We start from the raw sequence: 20,649 nt of genomic DNA, 5'->3' as shown, positions 1-20,649 counted from the left end.
ATAGCGCCACCTAGTTAAAAATTAAAAGTGTAGGATCATTATGACACCCTCCGAATGCATGCCAAGTTTTGTGTACTTTCGGTCAATGGGGGCCCTACAATAAAATAACTTATGTGTACATTTAGTGACGTATACCAACAAGGATTCCCGGGACACTGAAAGACCGGGGTACACAAAACTTGGTGGGCATGTACCCCCACATGGATAGCATGGAACCGTCATTTTTCGTTTTGATCTGCAGCCCCCCCCCCCCCGCTGGACTGGACCCCCCGAAAGGAGGGTAGGGCAGACACAGTTCTCTGTGGGCAGACACAGTTCTCTTTTATGGTATGTTGGTCTCATGATTGACCTGGCATTCTCTGGGGGTCTGGGGGTATGCCAAGTTTCGTAGAATTTCATCCATGGGGGGTCTAAAAAAATTAGGTTATGTGTACATTTAGTGACTGTACACTCATTGGCCTGTAAATGGCGGTGCACACATATAAACATGCACACACACAGGCACCCACATACTGGTATTAGAACGGCTGATACATAATTACAAATTCAGTAGGATCAAAAGAAAGCCAAAATAAATATTCATCATCATCATGGCTGCATTTTCAGTATTGGCGATAAGTAGTCGTTTGTCCACTAGATGGCACATCGTTGCAGTGAGACGTAATTTTGTTGGAAGTTAAAAGTGGGTTGGGGAAAAACAATGGACACTTCCTACAAGGACTGTAATTTACCGCAGCGAACATCTAATAAGGACAGGACAATGTTCACATGAAGTGTAATTCCCATTTCTTCTTGAAGCCGAAATAAATCTTTGGATGTTTATCGGACATGCTTGGTTTTTACTGCAGGTACGTTAATCTTGTAATATCAATAAGGACCTAGGTAATGTTACCGTTAGCGTTGGTTGAGTGATGGAGGCCCATTTGATTGATTGCATTTGTAGAAAACTATAAATGCGGTTATACCAAGCAAATTGATAGCAGCACTGTTTGTATCTTTCGATTGTCATTTATTGCACGTGCTACAAAATCATTCTGTGCAATGGAAGATTTACCAACGTTACACCGGTCTGATACAGTTTTGCCTATACATGCGTGAGACTGAGACGCCTGTTTATTTTGTTTTAAGTGCGTGCAGGGTGTGAGAGGGGAATCGATGTGCTTTGATTCCAGCTTGGTAGTTGTAGTCTGTGAAATTAAAAAGCACGTGTGTGTGAAGTATCCAAACAATGACACCTTCATTTCATTATGGCTGCTTTTAGCAACACACCATAAGCTACTGTGTAGTGGGTCCCATTTAGAAGTGGCTACTTCATTCGCGCTTTCCTTGACTCATGGAGCTGCGTGAATGTTATTACAACTTTTCGCCACGATATGGCAGTTTAAGTCCGCTTGATACTGTAAGTCGTAAGCCATTGGTTTCCAAAGGAGATTTTATTTGTGTCGCCAGCATAGCCTATTGACAATTTATGTTGTAAATAGGCCTACCTTATAATCCTACCTGTAGCTTAGGGAAGCTAACAGCTTTCTATTAGGATCTAGTTTGTTAGTTACAGTTTTGTCATAACTCCCTAATGCATTTTTGCATTTAGAATAGCCAGAGCGTGTATATCTCAATCTGAAAATTAAACAATATCGGGTGCCTATGGACTAGGCTGGGTGAACCCAGCCTGATCTGCCCGCTATTTATTTTTTGATTTCTTAAAAGATAGAGCTTGGTCTGATGAAAGCCAGACTAGCCATGGACCTCAGTTACACAATGCAAGGGAACATGAATCAGCCTATATTTGCACGAACAATAACGGACAAAAGCTCTTCAACTTTGGCCCGTTAAAATGTGTATGAACAGTCTAGCGACGCATTTCATCAAGGCCCATTTGGACAGTTATTTGCACCACTGGTTAGATGTAAAACAGCATTTCGTTTCAGACTACTGTTACTTAATTTGTGCATTAACAATAACGTTTCAGACTACTGTTACTTAATTTGTGCATTGACAATAAAGTATTACATGAACTAAAGATGACTAAAATCTTATGTAGAAGAAGAAACATTCACAAAAACTCCATCCATCCAAAAATGACCTTTGTTTTTGATAGCTGTTGAAAACGGCATGGAACTGACAGAGATGTTTTTGTTTATAAATACATAAAAAATAAATAAATAAATAACATTATGCTGATACCTTTTGCTTTTCCCAAATACAATGTAGCCTACAGGTGTAAGTGACCTTTCATCAATCCAGTTGCAATGGATGAACTGTGATGAACTGCCCTACTTGTGATTGTTTAGAGATTTTAAAGGTTTTATAACAATGCTACATCTTCTTTGGCTATTCTACAATCTATTCACCTTTTCAGCACCAGTAGGCTACTTTCTGTGCAGCCGCACACACACACACTCAGGCATGCCAAACAAGCATACACAAAAGTTTCAAGAGTGGGGGATGGAGTAAAATATGGAGACAAATTGAAGTGTGATTTATTTTCGCGGAATGGATGTACAGGACTGAGCGGCGGTCATATTTTGTACCGCTATGCGGTACATCTAGTTATTTTAATAATGGCCATAATAATGCTGAGGAAATAAATTCAAAAGTGCTTCGGGAAGGAACATACAAGGTAGCTATTTCAGGCCACAGATATAACCTAGGGGACACAATTAAAATAAATGAACACTTCCCTCAATGTCAACACTATTTCTTTGCATTGATGTGCGAGTTGATGAACTCCAGTGATATGCAAATTCCTTGCTGCAGACATTGCAGAGGACTTTATTTTAATCAACACTTTATTTTTATCAACACCATCAGGCCGTTGTTTAAAAGTAAATGTTCCAATCAATGATCTAGTCAGCACATTTTCTTCTTTCTCCTTCATTTTACAGTCTAATGGTTACTGACTACAACGTCTCGGGGTCAAAGGTCATACGGAATCGATTAATCTGCGTTATTTTTTTTAATCAGTTATTTTTTCTCAAATTAATTAATCGAAATTAATCAGTTATTTTGACAGCCCTAATTTATATGTTAGTTTGCTATTGTACATTTTTGTTGTGGAGGTGAAGGATTAACAACAGGCAAAAACTCTCTCCAAAGAGCAATATGACAAGTTAATGTCTCACGATTCTCACGAGATTTGGTGGGGCGCTGCTCTTGGAAGTTGCATGGCTGGTTTTCTCGGTAGGGTCTCACTACATCTATGCTGTATAGCTATGGTAAATGATTTGCCTATTACAAGTTCGTTTACCATCAAATTGGCTTTGTACTGTAAAGGTGAAAATCTTGCATATTGTTCCTTTAGCATACAAAATAGGAGATAGGCCATAACACTTTTTTTTCTTCCATGCTTACAGTATTAGAAACAAACAAAACCACCTACTATGTTTATGTAAACAAAAAGACAAGGAAATTAGACCATTATCAAAAGAGAAAATAACCATTGTTATCCACTGTGGCACGGCCATGGCAACTCTGTGGCAGCAACAAAAAAGCTTAATCCATGTTCTCATCCAAGTTTGCCGACATATTTGCACATATGCCTCTGTTTCCCACATTCGCAAGTTTCCCATCCATTCTTGAACTTATCAGAGTGTACCATCAAGTTCAAGAACGGATGGGAAACTTGCTACCACCAGAGGAGTGGGGCTGGAGGATCCAAGACTCATGCCTCAATCCTGTCCATACTGACCAGGACCCTGCACCTCAATCTTTGTTTTGAGCTTGTGCACTGCAAGTGCAAGTCTGGTTGCAGCACAATTGCCGTCGTCACGGTCTCTACTGCTCCCCAGCTTGCAGAGAGTGCAGAGTTGTATATGCAAAATGGTTATTTTCTCTTTTGATAATGGTCTAATTTCCTGCTCTTTATTTGTTTACATAAACATAGTTGGTGGTTTTGTTTGTTTCTAATAAGCCTGGAAGATAGAAAAAAGTGTTATGGCCAACCTCCTATTTTGTATATTAAAGTGCCTACTGGGCTTTCTCTTCTTGAGTTGTGGTTTTGGGTACGTATTGTCTATTTACAGATTTCAATATCAATGACTTGTCTGTTAATAGTGGTTTCCGCTGAAAAATGTATTCCCTTTCAATAGAACCTTTAAATCAGAGCTTATGTCATTAAGAAGAAACCCTGAAAGCTTCACGCTTTTGTCATTCTGTGGACAATTCGTCTGATAGGAGCTAAACCGCTCCACCATGTAGAGTGCAGTGACAAGGCATTCAGGCTACAAACCGTGCTATCTTGATTTACTTATAGGACAGATAAATAACAATCAAACACAACATTTACTGAAATTTCGAACTATTTTATTGATCAAAGCCATTTACAAGTGAATCATATTTTATGGGTTCAGGTGTGACATTAATAGCCAATTTCAGTCTTCACTCTTCAGCCTCCTTGCCCTGTGGAGGAAGTGAGGAGAAGAAATACAAAAAAAAGAGAAAAATGTTAACACAAGGTGAAGAAAATGCTTTTAAAATCCATTTATATGTAAATAAAATGACTAAATTAACAGAAAATCCTTAGTATCTTACCCTGCCAAGTTCACGACTCTTGACCCTCAGCTTGTTGACCTGGGACTCAGCGATGTCAGCACGTTCCTGAGCCTCCTCAAGCTCATGCTGCACCTTCCTGTGTCTGGACAAGTGAGTGTTGGCCTGCTCCTCCTGTAGGAAGACAAAATAGAAAAGTTGCAAAATATTTTTTGGTAAAAAGGTTCAAAGTATTTGTTTGATATGTGACTGTTTTGTGTTACAAAAACAACATTATTGGTGTAGTAATATGTGAAATAATTTGGTGGTAATTAGTGTCATTGAATGTCTATCTGAATATACTCACAGCGTCCTCAGCCTGTCTCTTGTAGGCCTTCACTTTCAGCTGTAGCTTATCTACCAGATCCTGAAGCCTGGTTACATTCTTCTTGTCTTCTTCAGTCTGTAGAAAGAGGTTTATTGCTTTGTAATTATACATAACCTTAAAAATATTACAAATTAATTTATTAAAGATGTTTGCTCAGAAGTACACCAAACCTGATATGTGAGCTCCTTCACTCTCCTCTCATATTTGCGGACACCTTTAATAGCTTCAGCTCCACGTCTCTGTTCAGCCTCAACCTCACCTTCCAGTTCACGCACCTTAAAAAAAAAGAGATAGTATGATTAATTTTGGTATTACACATCAAACACTAATCAATCAATCATGGGTCAATGTGTATGTTTGGGATGTTGTACCCTAGACTCCAGTTTCTGGAGTTGTTTCTTGCCACCCTTCATGGCCAGGTTCTCAGCCTCATCCAAACGGTGCTGCAGGTCTTTGACTGTGACCTCCAGGTTCTTCTTCATCCTCTCCAGGTGAGAACTGGTGTCCTGCTCCTTCTTCAATTCCTCAGCCATCATGGCAGCCTGAATTGTTTTTACATCTAGGTCATTGTATTCTTTTGCCAAGTTTTGTGAAAATGCCAAAACGAACTAATAAAGTACATTCAGTCATGACTTTGGAAGAATTGAGTAAAATGGACTCACATCCGTTATGGCTTTCTTGGCCTTTTCCTCTGCATTCCTGGCTTCTTGGACCGTGTCTTCTACCTCCCCTTGGATTTGAACTAGATCAGCCTCCAGCTTTTTCTTGGTATTGATAAGACTAGTGTTCTATTTGAATAAAAAAAGGTGTTGGTTATTTTGTTGATTCATATTAAATTACATAAATTACATTCAATAAATGATATAATATATGACTAAAATAAGTATTAGTTATTTGATAGAAATGTGGTGGGATGCTCTCACCTGGGAGTGGAGAAGCGTTACACGCTCACTGGCATCCACCAGCTCCTGCTCAGCCACTTTGCGGCCTCTCTCTGACTGCTCCAGGGCAACTCTCAGCTCCTCAATCTCAGCCAGCATTAGGGTGTTCCTGCGCTCCACCATGGCAACCTGCTCTCTCATATCCTCTTGTCCTCTGAGAGCTTCATCAAGGTGCAGTTGGGCATCCTGATATTGCAATAGGTGTTATTTCTATTGTAATTAAAGAACTGAAAAGAAGAAATGTGGATAATAAATTGATTTACCTTGAGCTGTCCCTGAACATTCCTCAGCTGTTTCTGAGCTTCAGCTGCCTGGCGATTTGCATGGCTGAGCTGAATCTCCATCTCATTGAGGTCTCCCTCCATCTTCTTCTTGATTCTCAGGGCATCATTTCTGCTCCTGATTTCAGAATCTAGAGTGCTCTGCATGGTGTCAATCACCCTCTGGCTGTTCCTCTTGATCTGCTCAATCTCCTCATCCTTCTCAGCCAGCTTCCTGTCAATCTCACTCTTGACCTGTGTGAGCTCCAACTGGACACGAAGAATCTTGGACTCTTCATGCTCAAGAGTTGCCTGAGTTTTTGAAATTCAGGATAAAAGTTAATAAAGCTAATTCTAAATCATTCAAACATATTTTTGTCCTCGGATCACAATGTTCTCACCTCTGCCTCTTCAAGTGCAGTGTGGATTTCACATTTTTCTGCTTCTACTGTCTTCTTGGACTTTTCCAGCTCATGGATGGTTTTTCCTGCCTCACCCAGTTGCTCAGTCAAGTCTGATATTTCCTCTGTGGTGAAAATCAGAAAGATTCAATATTGGAGTACTTGGTAACTTCAATATCTCATTTATATTGATTGAGTATGCTCAAAGATGCTTACGTTGCAGGTTCTTGTTCTCCCTCTTCAGGGTCTCCAGGTGATCCAGAGTCTCTTCATAGGAGTTCTTCATCTTGAAGAGCTCAGTGCTGAGAGAGCGAGCCTCTTTCAGAGCACCTTCCAGCTCAGCCTGGCCCTCCTCATACTTCTGCTTCCATTCTGCCAGAACCTAAATGTGTATAAAGACCATGTAAATTTTCATTACAAATAGATTCATGCATATATATCAATGGCAAATTATGGCAATAGAATCATGTAATATCCAATTCTCAAATGATGTTTGTACTTTGTCAAAGTTTCTCTGTTTCTTGTCAAGGTTGGCAGCCAGTGCGTTTGCTCTCTCTACATCAATCATGAGGTCCTCCACTTCACCCTGGAGTCTCTGCTTGGTCTTCTCCAGAGAGGCACACTTGGCGTTCACAGCCTCAATGCACTCTTCAGCATCTTGGAGACGCTGGGCAAGTTTTTTCCTGGAAACAATTCAGACACATCAACTGTTAATATGTTATAACAATTTCTAAAATAACCTGATAGTATTTTATTAAACCACAGCATCATACTTGGCCTCCTCCAGCTCCTCAGTGCGTTGGATGGCATCAGTTTCATATTTAGATCTCCACTGAGCCACCTCGCTGTTGGCCTTGGACATTCCACGCTGCAGCTCAGCCTTGGCCTCCTGCTCCTCCTCATACTGCTCTCTGAGCATGTCACAGTCATGACGAGCTGATTGGACAGCATGAGCCAGGGCGTTCTTGGCCTTTAGAAAATGTTTCAAAAATATGAATCTACCAAAGATCATTTTAAGGATATACATATACATACATACAGCATACATATTTAAGAATTAGCTGAACTTGCCTTGACTTCCTCCTCCATTTGCCTTTTCAGCTCCTCAATCTGCTGAGTGTAAGCTTGCTTGCTTCTGGTCAGTTGAGATACAAGGGACTCTCTTTCCTCAAGCTGGCGGCCCATCTCACCTATTTTATTGTGTTGAAAGAAATGTGATAATAGAAAATACAGATATTTGTACTGGACCCAGGGCAGTGCAACATGACATGTACAGTATATAATAGTCTTAACACTGTAGGACCCTTTCCTTAATGAGTTTCCCAAACCATGACGTTTTGAGCTGCATGGCCTTCCTCAGAAACGTCAGTGTTTGGGGAATATCATTACAATTGCATTGAAAGGGAGCCACTGTTTGCTGTCTCTTACAGAATACTCTAATTCTGCACATCAAACAGAAACAGGAAAGATCCTTCATATTTCCTGTTTACATTTGCATAACATACCATTTTCTGTTTGAAGTCTTGCTTTTTGTACACTGAAGTCATTTAAGTGACGTACATTTTCATCATTCTTAGTTTTGATTTCACTGAGTTGGTCCTCCAAAGTTCTGCACATCTTCTCAAGGTTTGCCTGTCACAAAAAGTAATTTTGTCAACTTCCATTCCTGATGGTCGTCATGATGACTGAAACTTTACATTTTTAAATCTTCACAAAAACATTTACCTTGGATTTTGCAACAGCCTCCATGTTACTGGAGAGGTCATCGATCTCCATTTTGTATTCACTCTTCTCCTTCTCCAGCTTCTGCTTGACACGCTGCAGGTTGTCGATCTGCTCGCCCAGTTCAGCCACACTGTCAGCCTGCTTCTTGCGGAGAGCAGCGGCAGTAGCTTCATGCTGCAGGGTGGACTCTTCAAGATCACGACGCAGCTTCTGGAACTCTGCCTCCCGCTTCTTGTTCATCTCAATCTGAGCAGAAGTGGCCCCACCAGCCTCCTCAAGCCTCTCACTGATCTCCTCAAGTTCTCTGGAGAGATCAGCTCTCTGCTTCTCAACTTTAGCCCGAGCAGCACGCTCAGCTTCAATCTCTTCCTCCAGTTCTTCAATGCGAGCCTGAAAGAAAGGATTTTGTAATTCTGAATGTTTCATAAACGAGCACATTTAGCTAAATGCACAACGCATTAAGAACGAATATAGCACCTGGAGTTCCTTAATCTTCTTCTGAAGCTGAGCTCCCATTGTCTGTTCATCTTCAACCTTCCCCAGAAGTTGACTAATTTCAAAGTCTTTCCTGTGTGAATAATACCACAGATATGTTATGTATCAAACATCTTGAATTTAGTTGTCTTAAATTGCATTAATGCTAATTCATATTTTTAAGAGTTAATAACTGGGGCTTTAAACAGTGTCTTACTTCTTGTTCTTTTCTTCAGACTGCTGCTTGTCATTCTCCAGATCCATTATGGATTCCTGGGCCAGTTTCAGGTCACCCTCAAGCTTTCTCTTGGCTCTCTCAAGATCCATTCGAAGCTTCTTTTCTTGCTCCAATGACCCTTCCAGCTAGGTTTTGAAAATAAAGTCAATAATCATAGTCAATGTCATACATTAGAAAAGCTCTTCTTTGATATACTTACATCATCCACTTGTTGTTCAAGCTTGGCCTTTGCTTTCGTCAGAGTGTTGACTTTGTCTTCCTCTGCTTGAAGGTCATCCAGAGTCTGCTGGTGTGCCTCTTGGAGGGCTTTCTTCTCCTTGGATAATTTAGCAATGACTTCATCTTGAGAGGCCATCTCCTCAGTCAGGTTTTTAACCTAAGGGGATGTGATTTTAGTATAATGTTCTACATAATACTGCTCTATTGATACAATGGAAAGAGTAAAGCTCAAAAATGAACGCAACCTTGTTTTCTGTGGCATGTTTCTCTTTCTCCACTTTAGCCAGAGTGAGCTCCAAGTCATCAATGTCTTTCTTCAGCTCAGAGCACTCATCCTCCAGTTTCCTCTTCTTGGCAGTCAGCTCAGCGTTGATCTCCTCCTCATCCTCCAGCCTCTCGGTCGTCTCTTTGAGTTTGGCCTCCAGCTGGATTTTGCTCTTAATGAGACCCTCACATCTCTCCTCAGCATCTGAGAGGCCCTCAGATTCCTATAGTGAAATAGATGGAAAAATATATGACTGAAAACATAATCCTCATCTCAAAAGTTGTTACCTTTTTTCTTCTATGAAATATCAACTCACAGCTGCCACAGCTAATTGCAGATCATTTTTCTCTTGCAGTATAGTGACCATCTTCTCTTCAAGTTCCTTCTTCTTGGACAAGGCTTTTTCGAGGTCCACTTTCATTTTCTCATAGTTCTCCTTCATTGCTGCCATTTCTTTCTCAGTTTCAGCACTCTTCAGAAGAGGCTTGATCTTGAAGTACAGCTTCATCCATGGCCAGGTTTTCACATTCATGAATGAGCGGATGTTGTACTGTATACTATAGATAGCCTCTCTATAAGAATAAGGAAGAAGTTTAAGCATTTGACATTATTACCACATGAAGTCATCTTGAGTGTCTTCATTTGTTGATTTTAATCATCTCACCTCCTTTCCATCATCTTCACAAACTCCTTTCTCATGACATATCCACGGCAGAGGGCCTGAGTCATTGTGACCAGAGTTGCCAATTTATCATCTCGCATCTCCTCAAGGGTACCCAGCAGACCAGCTTTGAAGAACACCTGGAATTGGACACAATATGCTGTCATTTAAGAAAACACAACGTGCTTGTTTTCCAACAACTCAAGATGATGAAATGACCATGGTAAATGTTCTAACAATTGTGATACTGGTAGGACAATAGATTTGGACCAGGGGAGGAGATTGAGAATGAAAAAGCAAAGATGAGGCTTGAAAGTGACCTAGTGTTTACCTTAGTGTGTCCAAACTTGTACTGAGTTTGGTCAACATCAATAGAGCCCAAGAGTTTCTCTGAAGCCTTTTTGTTATCAATGAACTGACCATCCGGGATAACGCTGGCATTCAATACTTTGTATCTATATCATGTATAATGACAGCATAAAAGAAAAGGTGAGATAAAAGCGCAAGCAAACACTTGTTTTGCTTAAAGAATAAATGGCTGTAGTAACTGCTACTTTAGTTTTGAATTGAGATTTATATCTTATGTCTTATCTTATTTATATCTTATGATACCTCTGCTTGAAGTCAGCATAAAGGATTCTGCTGGGGAAGCCCTTTCTGCAGATTCTGATACCCTCCAGCACACCATTACACCTGAGCTGGTGGATGACCAGGAAGTTCTGCATCAGACCTTTGAGGGAACCAAACAAAGTTGAGATGACGCACTGATTGCTTCTGAAAACAGTTTAGTAAATTAAACCTGCAAGGGTAAGGACATATTTTGAATGAAAGAGAGGTTTGGAAGGATAGGGAGTTTACATACATGTAATCATATAAAAAGTATTTCTCACCTGGTGTCTTTGACTCATTGGGAATCAAGCAGCGCACAAAGTGAGGATGAGTGCTCCTCAAGTTGGTCATCAGCTTGCCCAAGTTCTCCTGTGATTATGCATAGACAAATTAGAACAAGTCAAACAAGTAACTAAACACATCAACAATCTTTTAGTCAAAAGCTTTTCCAAAACATTTTTTGATCATATATCACATATCATTTGATCGTATATATATAAATCAACCATGAAGTCACCCTGAACAGAGCAGACACCGTCTGGAAGGAACCACCCTTCTTCTTGCCTCCCTTCTTGGCACCACCATCAGCTAAAAGATCAAACAAATACAAGAAGCATGTGTTTTGACTTCTGGTTGAATCTGACCAGTGAACAGTGTAGCTGTGATGTGACAGTTACTGATATGATGGTACATCATATATCTTTCAATCATAATCAACGTAACCATGCCTACCTTCAGCACCAGCATGAGATGCATACAGAAGACATAACAGTTTCACTGCAGACTTCTGGTACAGCTGCACCACCGAGTCGTTCAGTGGGTCCTTATTCTTGTCCAGCCAGCCATTGATGTTGTAGTCCACAGTGCCGGCATAGTGCACCAGGGAGAAGTGAGCCTCTGGTTTGCCCTTTACTGGTTTGGGTTTCTCAAAGCATTTGGTTTTGCCAAGATGCTGGTCATACAGCTTGTTCTTGAAGGTAGTGTCTGAGGCCTTGGGGAACATGCACTCCTCTTCAAGGATGGAGAAGATGCCCATTGGCTTTGAGATATAGAACATATAGCATTACATTGGATACCTTTATTTTTGTAAATATGCATATTTTTAATTATTGACTTTACCTTTTCAATAAGCTCAATGCAGGCATTGGCTATTAAAAATATCAAGTTTTAATATATTATAACTAATGTCTGTGTGTTTCTGTAGACCATTCACATATATATTAGTTTGGGTGAGCCCAGAATAATCTGTGAGTACGCTACCTTCTCAATAAGCTCAATGCAGGCAGCCAGGTCCATACCAAAGTCAATGAACTCCCAGTCAATTCCTTCTTTCTTGTATTCCTCTTGCTCCAGCACAAACATGTGGTGATTGAAGAACTGTTGCAGTTTCTCATTGGTGAAGTTGATGCACAGCTGTTCCAAGCTGTTAAACTGTTTTTGTTTGTATGTTAAGAACAAAGTAAAACGTGAAATGTAAAAGCGAGATTAATAAAACTACACCAACTACTATAATTCAAATGAAATATAGTAACTTTGTTACTTTAAAGAATATGATCTCACATCAAAGATCTCAAATCCAGCAATGTCCAGCACACCAATGAAGAACTGCCTTGGCTGCTTTGTGTCCAGCATCTCATTGATACGGACAACCATCCACAAGAACATCTTCTCATAGATTGACTTACACAGAGCGCTGACAGCATTGTTGACCTAGTTAAGTATAAATAAGATTGTGAATACATAATTGTGCTAAACATCATAACAGGTCAAGCTTTATGTTTTAGAAAGTTTCTAACCTGTGGTACAGTCTGGCTCTTGGTCACATACTCATTTCCAACCTTCACTCTGGGGTAGCACAGAGCCTTCAGCATGTCAGCAGAGTTCAGGCCCAAGAGGTAGGCGATTTTATCAGCAACTGAAAAAAGTCAATTTCAAGACACATTTAACATACTGTTGGACCCTCATTTGTCTTTGACCGACTGCACTACATCTTAAGCACGTGTGGAATTGATATTTTTCCTCACTCTCAGTGCCGTCAGGCTCAGCCTGCTCCTCTCTCTGCTTCTGCTTGAACTTCATGGCCCCATGATGCATCACAGCACCAGTCAGCTTGTAGATGCCCATTTTCTCCTCAGCAGTGAAACCCAAGATATCAATAGCCGTCTAGGGGGACAGAGATTAACATGAGATCCTTTACATTGCTTAATGTATTGATGTGAGGTATGGATTTGGCCATGAAACCCTAAGATATCTTACATCTGTAGCTATGAGTTCTTCCACATCATTGATACTCTTTACAGTGATTTCACCTTGGCTGATCATTGGGAAATCATATGGGTTGGTGGTGATAAGAAGGGCATCTAAAATATACAAAATCCCAGTCATGTAACACACATATACTTTAATATACTTTTTTACTTTAAATATATAATATACTTTAAACTAATTTTTTAAAATACTGTATATAGTAGTTTTCATTTGCTTCATAACGTACCAATCAGCTCAGCCTTGTGTCCAGTGCAGAGCTGGTAGAAGATGTGGTAGCTCCTCTCAGCAGACAACTGGAATGTCACTCTGGACTTCTCCAGTAGATCTGTGACATGGCATTTTTAATTAAATATTATATATTACGTTTCTAAAATGATATTCAATATTTAATTTTTGAATAGAATGACCACATACATGTCTCAATATCAGCAGAGGCCAGTTTGCCAGTTGTGCCAAAATGGATTCTGATGAATTTACCCTGAAAGATTTATAATGAAAAATGATAAAGATTCAACAAATCATTTCATATTAAGTCATTTCATATGATTTTCTTCTAAATACTTACAAAACGGGAGGAGTTGTCATTCCTCACAGTCTTGGCATTACCATAGGCCTCCAGCAGAGGGTTGGCTGCAATGATCTGATCCTCTAGTGACCCCTGGAGAAGAAGTGAGGTCATTTAGTGAAGCTGTTGTTTCCCAAAAAGTCAATCTGATATGTAAGGGATAATGTATAGAACGCCGGTCATTATTGGGAAAATAAGTCCCGACAGGGCGCAGCGGAGGGGTCTTGTTCCGCCCTGAAGGGACTTATTTTCCCAATAATGACCGGCGTTCTATGCATTATCCCGCTTATTACATGGCTACTTGCCAAAACGAAATAATAAACTCCCCACAGTATGGATTTAGCCTACATAGCCTAGCCTATTTGTTACTGTTCATCGTGGCATTTGCTGAAATAGTTTGCAACAACACGCTGAACTTGAATCAAACATTCTTTAGAACACAGCTGATCAACCGTCTGCTTTCACTTTTGAATGAAGTTCCAGTCCTTGCGTAGGGATATGAAATACCTGAATTAGAAGCACAAACTCCGTTGCCATTGACAGCGGTCATTATTTTTTTAAGAAATAATGACCGCTAGAACTTTGGGAAATCCCATTCAAGTCAATTGAGCATTCTACTTGCCTTGTGAAGAGCCGTGTAATAAGAGATAATAATGTAACTCTTTCTTTTTCATCGTTTTTATAGCTTTCCTCACCTGCATTTTGCCAGAGGTGGCCTCAGCTTTCTTTGATCCTCCAGCCACCGCAATTGTTGCAAAGTACTGGATGACACGCTTGGTGTTGACAGTCTTCCCTGCACCAGATTCTCCACTGGGGATAAACAGATGGAAAAGATGGATAGTTATTATATGTTCCTGTAGCTGAAAGGTAAATTATGTGTATGTGTATCACTGTTAGTAGGCTAGGTAATGTTGAAGAGTTCTTACGTGATCAAGATAGACTGATTTTCACGATCTGGAAAAGAATAGAGATCTCTTTTAGTGATCATTTAGATCCAACAGAAAGAGGAGTGTTATGACAAAACCTCAGAAGTTGGTGCATTATATGACAAATGGACTTCTGAAATATGCTCCAGAAACACTTTTACTATTTATCTTTTCAATCTTTTCCTTTGATCAAACATTGAAACATATTTTTTGAAATATTTATATAAACATTATACCTTGAAGCATGAACTGATAGGCATTATCAGAGATGGAGAAGATGTGGGGTGGAGCTTCAACTCTCTTCTTGCCTCTGTACCCAGCTACAACCACAGCATCGTACACTGGGAGCCACTTGTAGGGGTTCACAGTGACGCAGAACAGCCCAGAGTAGGTCTGAATGAGAATGAAAGAAAAACACAACAAATTATTATATTAGAAGCAGTTTCATTAAACACATTCAATTTCAATTATTGAACCAGTGTGAAAGTTCTTCAGTGTGAATATTACATAGATCATCCATGCTGCATAACGCTCTTTGAGGTTGTACAGCACAGTTGGTTCACTGAGGTGGGTCATCATGGCCATGTCCTCAATTTTATCGAACTTTGGAGGATTCATGGGATGGATTTCATCCTCCTTGACAGTGAGAATCTATGAAAATATGAATCACAAAGTTACAACTTGTAGGCTAGAGGTGACATCTCAAATGTGCAAACCCTGATTATTATCTACGATTACTCACTTTCCCACAGAGAGTTTTAACAGTGGCTTTGCTGCCCTCTCTTTTCTCAAGAACACCTTTTAGGTACATCTCATCCTTTTCAGCCACAAAGAAGGCTGTTTTGGCATCAAACGGTGCGTTCTGGGCCTCAATGCGCTCCCTCTCTCTCTTGCGGAGGTAGATGGCCGCCTCGCCAAAGCACTCCATCTCTGCATCTCCCATGTTGGCACTTTACTGTCAGATAGAAGTTGTTAAGTGATTTAACTCTAATGCATCAGGATTTGCCATACTTTGCCTGTGAATAGCTTGAGTTTCTGAAATATTGGTCCCTTTTCTTTAAGGTGTTGCTTATGAGAAACTTGATTTTGAACTTCCACATGCTAGTCAATGTTGTCCTTTATCATAACAAATTGAGTTTTTCACAAAATAAGTATGCACTATTACTTAGTACTGGCTGTAACTTTGCACTAGACCTGGGTGTTAGTACAGGCAATGCAATTTGTATCATTCAAGATGGCCAGAATTTTAGACAATTCTGAGATGACAAACTCAACTAGTTCACTAGTTTTTGTGTCTTAAATGAATGACATGGTCCTCAGAGACTTAACCGGTCAGGACAAGGACACATCCAGCCAATCAGAGTACCCATCTGCCTGTTAATCATGTCTGGCAGTGTTCACATATAACAGAGAAGGGTAGTGTATTGACAAATAGAAATAATATATGTTATTAAATCATTAAATCAATGTTGTAAATCATATGACATTTAGAAATAATATTTAACCAAGCACAGAATGAATTGAGTTCTGAACTTTACAAGCAAAAAAAAAAAAAAATTCTCAGCTTACCTTTTTCCTGCTTTCCAGAGGAAAATGTCAGTTGTTATAATAGGTGATGGCACGACCTTAGGGACAGAAAAAACAGGACAACATATGACCCAGGGGTAAAATAATACAATAATACTTTTTCTTGTCATGAATATGTGCTGGTAAGCCATAATAAAAGACCCAATGTTTTTATTAAATTATTTATTTTGCATTTTAAAAAAGCACAGTTTATGTTGTTTTCCACATTATGTATGAAAATCCTCACTAATGTAAGAATTCTGTTTTTACCCTGTTGGACGCCACTACTAGCGAGTGCTACATTGAAGCCGTTGAATTAAAAGGAAGGGATGCATCAAGACTGAGTTTAAACTTTAAAATGCATTAATTCAAAATAACAAAAACATGTTGACTTCAGGCAATAAGGAGGCAAACACCACTAGTAATTTAACTGGTTCTTGGTATAATGCTTTGCATAGCTAACCAAAACACAACACAGTGTGCAACACAATAAGATGAAGTTCAAGCCACTCACCTTTGCTCTGTGCCCCTCGGTTGCTGGAGTGGTCTGGGGAAGCCTCTTTTATACCAGCTGTCGCCTCCTCAGCAGTCCCTCCTTTGCTCTACTTGGTCATGCCTTTTCTCTGTGGCTGCTCAAGAATCTCCTTCAAGTTTCATCCTACGACTTGAACAGTGATATTATTTTTATCTCATGACAAATCATGTACAGCATCTCATACAGGCTCACTGCAGGCCTTAATACTTACGATGGTACTTTTGGACAGTTCAAGGAATAGTTCAACAGTTCAATAGCTCAAGGGTTTGTCAAACATCGCTTTAAAACTCAACAAGCAGTTGTGCAAATGTATAAATACATAAACACATGCATACCTACATACACACATACATACATTCATACATAGTGGACAAAATGTATTGTGTACAGTGACATAAATGCAAAAGATGTATTTTACTGTTTGTGAAGTTTAGAAGTTTAGTGTTTGTATAGCTGTTCATGACTCTTTTCACAAATATATGCCGTTTGCATGCATGTCTTTATGTTGTCTTTGTCAAACTGAAGAAATCCGTACTTCACACAATATATTGCATTTGTGTATGATTACTTTGGTAACATTCTGAAATGTTTCCAGACAAATAGTGAAAAGGCTATTTAGGTATTTAATTGAAGACATGAGGTAAGGTGGATAATATGGTCAAAAATATTTCAGCGGGGCTTTACTCCAAGCTGCTGGTTAAAAGCTGTAAATAAGCTGCTGATTTTTGGAGTCCCGAGGTCAGTTGCCTTTCACTTGGGGCTAATACCTGTTTTTATGCCCTCTGGCACAACGGAGATGCCTCATTTAGATGTGAGAGAGCTGGGAAATGTCACCCATCTACTGTTGCAAAGGGCCACACGTTTTACATTTTACTGGAATAAAGTTGGTAAGTCATAAGGATGGAGAAGAGAGCCAGAGGATTCTACTCCACTGTTGCAAGGACAGCTGTGTTCTTTCCCCTCCATCCTTACAGTGATGGAGCTGGGAGAGATTTCCTCTTTGAGTAGTTTGTGTCCTTAGTACAGGCTCATCTATCTCCATATCTCACAGACAGAAATAGAAAGAAGAGAGTCCAGTTGTCTTTTTTAAACATACTACATAAGGTATCTTCAGATGTCTGTATAGCCTTTTTTTATTGTTGTGCTCAACAATAAAACACAAGCGTTCAGTTAAAACACAAGGGAGTTAACACTTTTAGTCTCAGTGAGGGCTGTAAGATGACTCTCCTGGCAGCTGCTATTGTTTGGCTCTATTTTTGCATCGGCTCAACATTAATGGACAGACTCGCAGCACTGGTCTTTCTGTGTCACTCAGTATGTGGGCATCAAGCATCAATTTAAATAGTGCTGACACAAATAAATACTTTACTTGAATCAAATATGAAATGAAATCAAATGAATAAACTGTCACATTTACCATTAGATAGATGCAGTTGAGTCAGGATGTTGACCTTATAAAATGAAGCGGGATACTTCCAGACACAGTCTGACCTTCCTTCCTCCATTTTGCCAACAATGTCAAATGTAGCACACAAGGGATCATGCCATAAGATGGGAAGATTCCGCAGACCGCGGCTTTATCCCATGGAAAGGTGATCTGTCACTGGCACACAAGGGAGGAGGGCTAAGAAATTCTGAAGCAGTTACATCTGCGATATTATGGTGTGTAGTCGGTAATGGTTGGTGTGCTCTACAAAAATGTGATATGTGATCTCTCCTCCTCAACCGAATATTCTTATTTGGAAAAATACAAATATAGCAGCCTGGTTGTTTGTAGTCACATGGCCATGTCAGTGTCAACAAGCTGGAGAGGGTTATTGTGTTAATGTACTGTAGCTCCACTACCCGGGCGCTTTATACTTCAGTAGGGAACCCATGACTCTTATCAGCTCATTGCTTTCTTAAGCAGCTGCTACTGTTTGAATAGTGTTAAGAGCAGCACAGAGGCCATCACAACACGTAAGTGCCATAGTGTGTGTTTGCTTTCATGTGATCAACCGATTTTTGTTTTCCGTATGGTCATACATTTATGTTAACCTAATATTATCATAACATTGTGGCATTATTTAAGTTTTTCCAAGGGCAACGGTACTTATGAAAGAGATAAAGAGTAGCCTAACATTCTTGGGAAAGTTGTGTGATGTGAACTGTGTGATGTGAGTGTTCTGAGGTGATGTCAACTCGAGGTCCACTTTCATAATTAAATGATTGTATGATTTAATCCCTTCAGGGGAGTTTTGAACATTCTACTAGAAGATTCAGTTCCGCAAAAAGTAAAATTCCATGTTGAATTCAAAGAACCTAGATATTCTTTAGAACGCTCCATTTCCAACATTATTGTCACACCGGTTTGACGGACTTTGTTTGTTTAATATGATTTTCTTCTCTCTTAGCGAAGCCAAGCTTAAGCCATTTGAGGCATCATCTCACCCCAGTGTTATATAATACAGTATATATATAATCAACTGCACAAAAATCAGGTCATGTTCTCTCATATTGTCACCCTTTCCAGTAGTGATGCTGAGAGCAACAGAAGTGGAGCTTGTGCTTGCATCACGTATGTGAGCAACTGTATGACTGTGTGCACCTGTTACTTCAGTGTGTTATCTCTGTCTTGGAAAATGGGGGCTAAGCAGCTTTACAAACATCTTTTTTGTGTGCTCTTTCCAATTGCATAGTTGTTTTGATGTACCTTTTGTTGGTTCCTGCAGCTAGACCAAAGCCAAAATGGCGTTTGTGATGACGCACAACAAATTCATGATGCTGATGGTCTGCACACTTATCTGGGCATACCAATGAGGAGGTAAGACAATCTGGGCATTTATGGTATAAGTATAGTATATACTCTTTTGATCCCGTGAGGGAAATTTGGTCTCTGCATTTATCCCAATACATGAATTAGTGAAACACACTTAGCACTCAGTGAACACACAGTGAGTTGAAGCACACACAAATCCTGGCGCAGTGAGCTGCCTGCTACAGCGGCGCTCGGGGAGCAGTGAGGGGTTAGATGCCTTGCTCAAGGGCACTTCAGCCGTTCCCACTGGTCGGGGCTCAAACCGGCAACCCTCCGGTTACAGGCCCGGAGTGCTACAGTGGGCTACAGCTGCCCCAAAAAGGATCTTTTAGCAATCAAGTAAAACATATATATTTAATACAGATAAAGAAGGTGTCCTTCATACTGCTAGAACACATTGCAGCATTTGATTGGTGTCTACTACCCAGCTTTTTGTAATTGTGACCTAGTTTACAGCAATGTTCACTTGAATATACAACTGTGTCTGAACAGGGCAATCAACAATATATGTCAGGAATCTTTACTAACCCCTTTACAAGTGAGTTGTTTATGAGTTACTGTCAACACCAATGTGACAAGTTTGTTACCTGGGTATATAAAAACACTTTTAGCACTGATTTAAAAACCAAACCCTGACTAAGACAAGTGAGTTGGACCTCGGTATAATGTCTCATCTGAAGGACGCAGCTCTCTTCCTGTGTGCTTAGTTCTTATCAAATCAAATAAAAAAAGTTTACAATGACAAAAGACTGATTATATTAAATAGAAAATGTAGACAAAATGTTAAAGAAAAAATAATACAACCTCTGAGGCTGTAGGACCCCCAGGATGGGAAAGAACAGTCAGTGTAAGTCAGTGAATATTTACTGCTGTGAGATTTTGCGCATCAAACATTAGTGTTCACCTTGTGGCTGCTAATGGCTAGACAAATGGTACATAGACTTTAGACCAAATGGGGAAACTGAACCAGAGATGCATACACAGTACAACTACCATACATAACAGGCTACTACTATCTGATCACTGCTTGGGAGTGGACATTGAGATGTCTTGAGAATCCTTCTGTAAATTGCCAAAGCAACTGTTTATATGACTGGCCACTGATAATTGTTCTCATCCAAGTTATCTATATCTAGGAGCCATATGCGATATAGTATTACTTGTTGGATGTCGTATTCACTTCAGCTGTGCCTTCTCAACATTCAACTCAACATAAAATGACAGCGATGTAGGCCTAGGTCTATCATAGCTACTTGAACTCGGGGGAGTGTCTGTGACCTTGTTGCTCGCACCATGCTTCTCTAGTCTTAACAAGTGTGTCTCAACCATAGGGTCTCAACTGGC

General features: G+C 39.9%; 1 protein-coding gene and 1 long non-coding RNA gene across 2 annotated transcripts; one reads left to right on the top strand and one right to left on the bottom strand.

Annotated features, from left to right (window-relative positions):
• Positions 1 to 4,195: 4,195 nt before the first annotated feature.
• On the bottom strand, positions 4,196 to 18,099 carry LOC121706477 (myosin heavy chain, fast skeletal muscle-like). The gene is made up of 42 exons (XM_042088248.1): positions 17,926 to 18,099; positions 16,488 to 16,637; positions 15,977 to 16,032; positions 15,150 to 15,362; positions 14,915 to 15,058; positions 14,644 to 14,800; positions 14,408 to 14,435; positions 14,177 to 14,291; positions 13,482 to 13,574; positions 13,331 to 13,394; positions 13,143 to 13,241; positions 12,905 to 13,008; positions 12,673 to 12,811; positions 12,445 to 12,563; positions 12,209 to 12,358; positions 11,909 to 12,079; positions 11,381 to 11,687; positions 11,166 to 11,236; positions 10,930 to 11,017; positions 10,652 to 10,769; positions 10,371 to 10,494; positions 10,043 to 10,179; positions 9,695 to 9,950; positions 9,359 to 9,601; positions 9,094 to 9,270; positions 8,874 to 9,019; positions 8,660 to 8,750; positions 8,183 to 8,572; positions 7,963 to 8,089; positions 7,529 to 7,647; positions 7,231 to 7,427; positions 6,957 to 7,140; positions 6,674 to 6,839; positions 6,458 to 6,582; positions 6,060 to 6,368; positions 5,779 to 5,982; positions 5,518 to 5,643; positions 5,227 to 5,397; positions 5,026 to 5,130; positions 4,835 to 4,930; positions 4,531 to 4,662; positions 4,196 to 4,398 (listed from the first exon to the last, which is right to left on the bottom strand). Exons 4-42 carry the CDS (start codon positions 15,348 to 15,350, stop codon positions 4,378 to 4,380), a joined length of 5,814 nt encoding a protein of 1,937 aa, XP_041944182.1. The 5' UTR covers positions 15,351 to 15,362; positions 15,977 to 16,032; positions 16,488 to 16,637; positions 17,926 to 18,099; the 3' UTR covers positions 4,196 to 4,377.
• An 18-nt stretch (positions 18,100 to 18,117) lies between these two features.
• On the top strand, positions 18,118 to 19,410 carry LOC121706550. Its single transcript, XR_006031073.1, has 3 exons — positions 18,118 to 18,467; positions 19,021 to 19,065; positions 19,220 to 19,410. It is a non-coding gene; the product is annotated as an uncharacterized LOC121706550 (long non-coding RNA).
• The last annotated feature ends 1,239 nt before the right edge of the window (positions 19,411 to 20,649 follow it).

This window comes from Alosa sapidissima, chromosome 4, assembly GCF_018492685.1.
Source record: "Alosa sapidissima isolate fAloSap1 chromosome 4, fAloSap1.pri, whole genome shotgun sequence".
Classification (NCBI taxonomy): Eukaryota; Metazoa; Chordata; class Actinopteri; order Clupeiformes; family Clupeidae; genus Alosa; species Alosa sapidissima.
The sequence above is the reverse complement of the archived record's forward strand: the minus strand, read 5'-3'. Positions and strand labels throughout refer to the sequence as shown.